A 9,120-nucleotide genomic window follows, 5' to 3' on the forward strand; every position below is an offset into this window, starting at 1 on the left:
GAATAAGAGCCTTCAGCAAACCCTTCTCATTATGACATTCTCCGAATGACTGACATTTACCCATTTACCATCCACACAACAGACTCAGTAAGAACACAATGGGAGAAGATCTGGTCTATATTGTTTTTCATTATATCATTTTCACATCAATATATTCTTTGCAGTGTTAACAGACACGTTTGGTTCTGATATACAAGTCATGCTCTGCACCACAGTGAAGGACAGCAAATAAAAATTCAACTGAACAGATTGTAATAGTCAAGTCTGTCACCATTTTGTGGGATATTCCAGATGTAACTGTCGTCTAAATGGTTATCAGGTTCAGTTTGCAAACTAATGAGAGCTTTGGAATTTCATGGAATTTCTTCATCAGTTTAAGATTTTACGTTTCTGTAAACATAAACATGTTATATTCCAGCTGCATTTGGAATCAAACAAGATGTTCAGGACCGGAGATCCAGCAGCCAATCAAAACACTATTTTTTACAGCAATAATGAATCACCACATACAGAACACACACATACACATGATATTTTCTTAAATACGGACAGACAGACACAGGAATGGAGTCATTAACATCAGAATGAAAATAAAATACAACATCAAACAATGGTGTTCCGCCATGGTCCTAAAAGGTTTCCTCTATGAATGAGAATCAGTCCATGAACTTGCGATTCTGGTTTGCACCAAACAGGACAACTCGGATTTCAGGCATCATCTGAAAAGAAATCAAAATCAAATCAAAATCCAAGCATTTATTTAACACTGCCTCTCAATGTTGGTGGTAACGCATTACAAGTAATGCAAGTTAAGTAATCAGATTAAGTTTTTCAAGTAACTAGTAAAGTAATGCATAAGTTACTTTTTCAAATAAGTAACGCAAGTTACTTTATTTTCACATTTATTGTCTGACACCTCTTCCTGTCCCCGTGTTGAGAGAAATCGGGAGTAAAATGCAGAGGTGTTGTGTGGGCTGTGTGAACATATTGTAGTTCGAAAATAAATGTGAACGTGAACATGCATTCACTCATCTCACTTGCACAAAAACAGATTCTGTACTCCTCAAAATGAATAAAAACAGTAAACTATTAGTAAACAGTAAACATGCAATAATTAAAATGTTAAATAATTTATCCATTTAATCCCACTTGGGATGCACCGAGCTGAACTTAGTGTTATTTTTATTTCTTATGTATATGTTGTGACTATTTTATGATTATTTTAACTCTGTTCGGTTAATTACCACTGTGTATGAAATGTACTTTATACATTCAACCATAAGCAATAACGTTTAATTTTTTTGTTTTTATTGGTGAAGAGTGTTGAACTTTCTTCTCCTGCATCATTTCATTTTGGTGTGAAAGGGCCTTGACATTTGCCAAAAAAATAACGTAACATTACTTTCCAATAATAGTAACTAAGTAACGCAATTAGTTACTTTTTTAGGGAGTAACAATATTATAACATTACTATTAAAAGTAAATTTTCCCAACACTGTTCATAATCTTCTCAGCTCAAATGCTGTATACCTGTTGCGCCATGAGGTCCAGCCTGCTCTCCAGAGTGTTGGACACTTTGATCCTCCCATCAGCATTATACAGCTCAATACCACCAGAGCTACACAGAAAACACACAAACTTTCATTACAAAGATAAAAAAGAGAGCTAACATTGTTTAGGCTAATTTTATAAATGAGGAACTGCTTAGGAAGTGTTGATGCTCACACTTCTGGAGAGAGGAAGTGGTCCTGGTCAATGCGCACTTCAAGATTGTCCTTCACAGCTGCCTTGTAGATGGGGATGTTTCTCTGCACAGCAGCCTAATAAAACACGTTTAAGTCGTTTTGAAATAAAAGTGTCTGCTAAAATGAATAAATGTAAATTAAATGTAAAAGACAAATTTTGCAAAAGTCAGCGTTTTTTTTATATCAGTAGCTGTGTTTCCATCCAAAGTTGCAAATTTAACTTGAGTGCAAAATTTTTTAGTTTAGTTATTTAATACATCAAGATAAACTAAATGAAAATGACAAATGTTGTCTTGGCAACTAGCTAGAATAAGTTTGATTTTTTTTTTATATTTTTGTTTCAGATAAAGTTTATTTTTATTTTGGTTTTTTTAATGGTTTCAGTTATCATTGAATATACATCCACAGACCTGCACTATGCCCACATCCTGTTTGCGGCAACGGATGGTCACTTTGGGTTCCAGGAGTTGGTAAAAACCCTGAAACATGAGAATATTAGAGCATAAGACTCACAGAAAGTCTTTGACAGAACTGATTTGCTACACTATGTATTATATATTGCTCACCTGCAGGATAAGTCCTTCCATCAAAGAAGCGTATCTGGATGGATCTCTGGCTACATTCGCTAGTCGTTGACGTGCATCGTTTAGCAAATCCTAAAGAGCACAGAATTAAAACTGCTGCATAAACAGACAACAGAATCTCCCACCGAATATTTTGTTTCAGGTTTGATGTGCCACAAAAGAGAACATGAACTTACCGAAATCATGTCATCACGGGCCTTCAGGACCTTCAGTCTGGCCTGGTTCATTAGGTTGGACATTTGACTGTGGAGAGGAAGAAAACAATTTAAACACTATTAGGGACAAATAATTCACATTCAGATCATTTCATAAATAATTAATTGATTTGAAAACACTTTACAACATGAAACGATTGATTGAGTAACAGATTTTGGGGAAACTGGGAATTTCCACAGTAATGATTTGGCCATCTAGTGACTTAGGTCGTCAGAGGAAGTCACACTCACATTTTCTTCTGCTGTTCGATCTGCTTCTCCTTCTTCTCATAATACTCCATAATCTTCAGGCGCTGGGTCTGAACCAGCCGACCTTTCTCAATGTTGAACTCCTCCTCTGCCTGCAGGGGGTGTCACTTATCATATCAGTATATTTACACCATTTCCACTATATCAGTGCATTGTTCTATTGGAATAATTTAAAGCTGAACAAAAATGACCTTTGCATCAATCTCCTCTGCTTTTTCATTGGCTTCCTGCTCAATGAAAGCCATCATGTGCTTGATCTGGAAGAAATGGTAAACGATAGGAGAACAATTTAATATCAATGGGAAAAAGGCTTTAATGGAACCTGAAATCAGTGTAAATCAGAATGAAACTGTAAATACAGGCACATGCATTTTCTTTATCAAAACAATTAATCCTAAATATGATTAAATAAGTTTACAGTAGCAATAAGAGCTGCTTCTCGTGGCCCCATCACATGGATGTGGAATGTGTCTGTCTAGTGTGTGTGTAGGTTTCATGAATGCTATTACTATGCAGAACATCCTACAACTTCATTTATTGCATCATCTGCATTCTATATCTTGTGATACATATTTGACATTATTCATCAAACCGCTTTGATGCATTTGCCTTTGGGATGATTGATTTAATTTTACCTTATTGATCCATTATACAACAATTCACTTTAATACACCAATTTAAATGTATTCATATAAATTGACTGTTATCATATAGACAGGTCTCGTGATGCTAGCGCGTGTCTAATGAATAAATGACGAACAACCTTGAAGGCCACATCTTCTCGTTATATCACGATACTCCTGTCAGGCACGTCAAAAAACAATGCATTTAGCAAAGCACTGAATGGTTAATCTTTATATAGTGTTATGCTGTAATGATGATTAAATTATGCATTTGAACGCGTTTTCACCTGCTTCTGGACGTCGGCATCGCTGAGCGCCATGACTGCTGCTGCTGTAAGAGGATTTTAAACTCCACCGACAGAAAAAGCTCGTGTCGCGGCAAAGGAAAGACGTCTTATATTTATGAAGACGTTAGAATATTTTTGGAAAAGCCTAAAGATTTAAAATAGCACAAAATGACATGAAAGTGGTCGATCGTGACAGTGTCAGAGTCGAGAAAATAGACTGGAAGGATCAGCTGATTCTCAGTCAATGATGACACATACGTCACATGACGCGTGTTTCCTCTCCGGGAACCAATCAGATCTCAGTGCGCGTTTAGGTCTTTTTACTTTGAACCTTTGACAAAATAATTGATAATAAAATCAGAACATTTCACCCAAAAGTTTTAAATGATAAAATAGCAGACATAAGATGAAATGGAAAATTGAAAAATGAAACATATGAACACATTCTGGTTGTCTACTGCTATATAACTCAAGGGGAATTGATTTCATTAATCATCTAAAAGTGATGAAATTCTGCTAAAGGTCATTGTGAACGTTTAATTAAGAAAAACTAACTAGTTTAATTAAGAAAAACCCCAACAAAAAAATAACAGTAACCTTCATCCTTCACATGGTGATACTAAATGCTAACTTTGTTGAACAAACACATGTCAAGCAAACAGGACTATGTCCTAGAAAGTAGGACAGATCAATGTGTCATGGACCAGAATAAAGGTAAGTGGGCCGATATGAGTTTTTACCACTTTGTCATGTCCCCATGAGTCAGACAGATGTAATGGGATAGGGGGTGGGGTAGGGGACAGGCAAAGGGAGGCGCTGAATAGCATTCTGGTGCAGTAAAGCCCATAAGCTCCAGTGACCCCTCCTCTGTATTTATTCAAGCCTGAGTCTGCATTCATTTCCTGACTAAACCCTATGCTCAGACAAGGTAAGATCTGTTTTCAATACTTGCTCTTACAGAATATCAAATGACATATACAGGTTATGATTGGGTGTATTCTCTGTATGACAAGTGAATAAGTGAATGACAAAGCCAGAATTTACTGTCTTCTTATCTTAAAAATAGTCCATGTGCATTTTATTTGTTACTTCATATCCATTATATTAATTTTAGTATGAGAATGTAAGCTTGGACAGTTTATTTATTTATTATTATTTCAAATGAAATACTCCCTTTCATCCTCTGTGCTATAAGTTGCTGCATCTTTTCTATCACAGCTTGTTTTATATGAGAATAGCATCATATTAACTGCTTTGTTAAAGTTCTATTTCGAAATAGAAGGACCTATTCAGCCACACTTAACTAAATATTCCTGCTGGTTAGAAGAGGTTTATACAAAAGTATAACCTGTGTCATCGTCCTCTCCTGTTTCTCATTCTGTCCACTGGGTCACATTCAGCCATCTCTGCTGCCTCGGTCAGACGTCAAAGTTAAAATGCTACACCATGTATTTCTTGCACATCTGATCCCTTTAAGCACGTTGACCTTTGATCTTGCCGATGGGGTTTAGTTTACTATCTCTTCACAATCTGACTGTTGACGCTGCAGATGTTTTCACTGTGCCGTGACTGAAGCGGCGCTGGTGCAAACTCGAACTGCTGTTACCATCATGTTATGTACTTCATTAACAGGATTGGACACTAAATGAATGGCAGTAGCATGCCGTCTTCAGCATGTCAGCAGGAGATTTATGAGTTTAGGCATTGATTAATCTGACAAAGTAAATTAAATTTGGTCATAAAATAGTATGATATGTCCTATGTGAACTTAGCCATGATCGTGTCAAGCCATGTGAAATATCTGACATGTGAACAGATGGAGATATATATAGGCTGCATTGCAAGTCAGATATGCGCTTACTGGCCTATACATAGATCAGAACATGACAACAGATAAGGGTGTTTGTAATTCTTTGTAATTTGTCCTGGGCACAAATACTGAGGTCAGATTTGGTAAATACTCCTGGCCCACATTTATTTTTATTTATTTATTTGCTCATCGAATATCATGTTTTGTTCAATTTGGTTTGGTCTCTTTCTCACAACAAATTATTCTGTCTATCATCTTTAGGACTCACTGAAGACAGAACCTGTGAACATTAGTCAGATTTTCAGAGGGGAGAAAAAGATCTTCCATCCTGTCTGAGGACAGGCAGTTTGCGGGGCCCGACCCTCCCCAGGATCTAACCTCAAGCCTGGAGGAGAGCAGCAGTGGTTCGGGCCGCTGGCAGACCGTAGGTTTGGCTGAGTCCTGGGCGTCTGTTAGCGACATGGAGACCGAGCTCAGAAGTCTAGAAACCAGTGAGATGGTTCTAGTTCAAGAGGACCACAGCGAGAACAACTCCTCCACCTCTGACATCATCCACTTAGAGGCGGAGCTCCACGAGAGGGCAGAGTCAGATGATGAAGAAGACCTTCAGAGCAGCGTGCTGAGCATGATCTGCAGTGATAGGGAGCTGGCGGAGATTGGATCTGCTGCAGAATCAGATCTCAAGCCTCCACAGACAGGGGAACTTCTGATGTGTGTGGAGGAAACTGAGACAGAGGTGGATTCTGAGCCATTTTTCACTCGCACCCCTCTTCTGTCCGAGCCGTTAGATTTCACGCTGGCTTCTGTTCCCATACCTGAAATCATCTCACAGGTTATAGATCATCTCCCACACTCTGCAGTCACACAGTCAGAGGAGTCTCATATTTCTGAATCTAGTAATGAGCCTAGCGTATCTCAAGACCACACAACGTCATCTTTGGAAGAGGCTGTTACAAAGGCGGGCCCGCTTCCCACCTCGCCCTTTGAACTCCCGGTGCTGCTAGTTGGTGTCGCTGCCCTGGTGGCTGTAGTGGGAGTACTAACTTATAAATTGAGTAGAAAGTAACGGGACTGTATAGCCTATCTCTTTAATAGCTTCAGCATTGTACAACAATTCAACAAATTGTATTATTGATTACGTGATATAACAAATACAGTGTTTTTAAATATTATAGTTTGTCTTATTTTGTTTTATTTACACACACATACAAATACAACCCTGTCCTGTCACACATCTGGAACATCATCCTGATTATCAAAAGAAAAATAAAGTACAGGGTTTGCTGTACTTAAATTTATGCTGATTTTGATGAAAATAATTGTCGGAGAGTAAATAAAATGATAATAAAGGTATTACAGATAATTATGTATTGTCATGATTATTCAGTATTATCAGCTTAAATGTGTGCTGATTTTACTTACAGTATTTATTTATGCATTTATTTATTTAGATTTTAAGAAAAATGTGTTTTAAATACCAATGTCCATCGCATTTGAGGATAGATATCTAAAGATGTTTTTATTTTTCTTCTTCTCACTAACATTTGGATATTAAAATTGAATTAAACGCCAATAATAAAAACAACTAGCTAGGTTAGCTGATTACCTTAACATTCTATAGACACCTGCGTCAGTTCTTCATACTTTCTCCTACAAGCGCATGCGATTAAACCATAGACTGTAAAAAAATGGATGAAACCTTTTTTTCTGTTTGTTCAGCGAATGTGTGGATTGCTTTGTCCAATATGAAATGTCACCTCTCCGACAGCAGATGGCAGTATGAATCTCGTCATATACAAAGAGCGACAAGCAAGAGAGTGATGAGTAAAAGATTTGTGTGCGGAAGTATATACTATTCGCATGATTTCTCTTCATTATATTCTTCAAACCTTCCAGAATGAGTAAATCAAGGACGACGAAGAAAGAGAAAATAAGTGTGGCTAGCGAGGTAATGCACGTTTATGCCATGTCATGTGTATGAAACCATAGAAATGTATAGCCATAGGTGAATTATTCTGTATGTATCTGCTATATTTGTATGAACAGCTGAGCTGACAGATATTGGAATGATGACGCTACATTTATGCCCAGATATAATTTTTTGAAAATTTGAATGTCTGTGCTATCACGTATTAACTGATAATTATATAGATATATACTCTATATGAACATCTGTTTTCATACTATGTTTTTTTGCTCTCTTTAGATTGACCGAATTGAAGAGCGCAAATCACACTGTAAAAACAACCTGGAGAGATCAGAGTTCAGACAGAGAAAAGAACAACTCTCGGACAATGAAAGGTGGTTATGACAATATGATGGTAAACATCGCTGTGCCTCAGACATAGGCTTTTTTGCTGCATAATCTATTGTAGAAACGTAGCAAACTAGTCTTTTCATGTATTGTCAGGCTCGCCCTTGAAGATGAGATGACCATAATGAATATCAGAATACAGAAATATGGTGAGTCACTTTTATGGAAAGATTAGTCCAGTCTGACAGTGAAAATTCAGTCCATGGGTTATGGAATTTAAATTAGCCGTGAAATCAAAATGAACAATTATTGTTTTTTTTTAAAGGAATATTTCAGTATTTATTTAAAATGATTAATTTACATGATTTATCTTTTTTAATTCATGTGCCTCAAAATCTTTAAACTTCCCTGACGTGTGAGGGCGGGACAATCTGTCACTCAAATGAGCTCGACCAATAGCAAACCACAACCATCCAAACAATTTTTAATGAACTAAATCAAGTCCCACCCTACATTTTTTTCTTGTTTCACATGGATACACATCACAATAGGAAATAAATCACACAAAATTCTTGATGCATTGCGTCATTTGGTATTGAAACAAGTTTTGGGAAGAGCAGTTCTGTATGATGATGTCAGTTTTGTTTTTTTCTTCAGAAAAGGAGCTGCAGGTACTGAGAGGAGAAAACAGGAAGAACATGATGCTGTCCGTCGCTCTGTTAGCCATCAGTGCTCTTTTCTACTACACATTCATATATTAAAGAGGTATTTCCTGTCATGCTAAACACGGACTGAGAAAGAGCTATGAGGAGACTGATATCAATCCATACCATCAGTGTCCACTCATTGGTTTGTTCAGTGGTTGTGGATCTGTCAGTGTCACTTTAGCCATGAATACATTGTGCCATCTTCGGCATCCAGGATTGCCTGAACAATGCTTTATGTTTGCTGTGTAACAGCGTGACATTAGATGCTTGCGGATCGGAGAGAGAGAGGGGGATTGGGGATTAAATGTATGTTTATATGATTTTAATTTTTGGGAGCTCTTATGAACTTTACGAGATCACATATTCAGTGTAAGCATATACATTTACCCAATAATGACACGTGGTGTTTCTCTCCAGATCACTGTTTATTGCATTTCAACAGGACTAACATGCACAAAGGTGGGAGGGGCAAAGGGTGTTATTCCATCCAAAAATAAAATTTATCAACAAAATGTTCAATTGAAATAAAAAACAGCCATCAATAAAATGCAATACTGTCCCATTAAACTGCTGTTTGTCCCTTTGATATCCTTGATACTTGCAGCAAACACTCACTTGCAAAACAACAAAACACCAGGCAGCCAGT

At 37.2% G+C, this 9,120-nt stretch overlaps 3 protein-coding genes across 3 annotated transcripts; 2 read left to right on the plus strand and 1 right to left on the minus strand.

Annotated features, from left to right (window-relative positions):
• Positions 1-104: 104 nt before the first annotated feature.
• Positions 105-3,968, minus strand: atp6v1e1b (ATPase H+ transporting V1 subunit E1b). Its single transcript, XM_077234832.1, has 9 exons — positions 3,704-3,968; positions 2,985-3,050; positions 2,776-2,885; positions 2,506-2,572; positions 2,312-2,401; positions 2,156-2,224; positions 1,726-1,820; positions 1,531-1,618; positions 105-719 (listed from the first exon to the last, which is right to left on the minus strand). Exons 1-9 carry the CDS (start codon positions 3,734-3,736, stop codon positions 657-659), a joined length of 681 nt encoding a protein of 226 aa, XP_077090947.1. The 5' UTR covers positions 3,737-3,968; the 3' UTR covers positions 105-656.
• Positions 3,969-4,494: 526 nt separating this feature from the next.
• On the plus strand, positions 4,495-6,876 carry LOC143742145 (uncharacterized). Its single transcript, XM_077234834.1, has 2 exons — positions 4,495-4,631; positions 5,775-6,876. Exon 2 carries the CDS (start codon positions 5,974-5,976, stop codon positions 6,577-6,579), a length of 606 nt encoding a protein of 201 aa, XP_077090949.1. The 5' UTR covers positions 4,495-4,631; positions 5,775-5,973; the 3' UTR covers positions 6,580-6,876.
• A 449-nt stretch (positions 6,877-7,325) lies between these two features.
• ccdc167 (coiled-coil domain containing 167) lies at positions 7,326-9,041 on the plus strand. Its single transcript, XM_077234835.1, has 4 exons — positions 7,326-7,461; positions 7,720-7,814; positions 7,924-7,976; positions 8,425-9,041. The coding sequence occupies exons 1-4, from the start codon at positions 7,411-7,413 to the stop codon at positions 8,526-8,528; spliced, it is 303 nt and encodes a 100-aa protein (XP_077090950.1). The 5' UTR covers positions 7,326-7,410; the 3' UTR covers positions 8,529-9,041.
• The last annotated feature ends 79 nt before the right edge of the window (positions 9,042-9,120 follow it).

The sequence above is a fragment of the Siphateles boraxobius genome, unplaced genomic scaffold, assembly GCF_051911475.1.
Source record: "Siphateles boraxobius isolate OS27281-9 unplaced genomic scaffold, OSU_SipBor_1 19, whole genome shotgun sequence".
Classification (NCBI taxonomy): domain Eukaryota; kingdom Metazoa; phylum Chordata; class Actinopteri; order Cypriniformes; family Leuciscidae; genus Siphateles; species Siphateles boraxobius.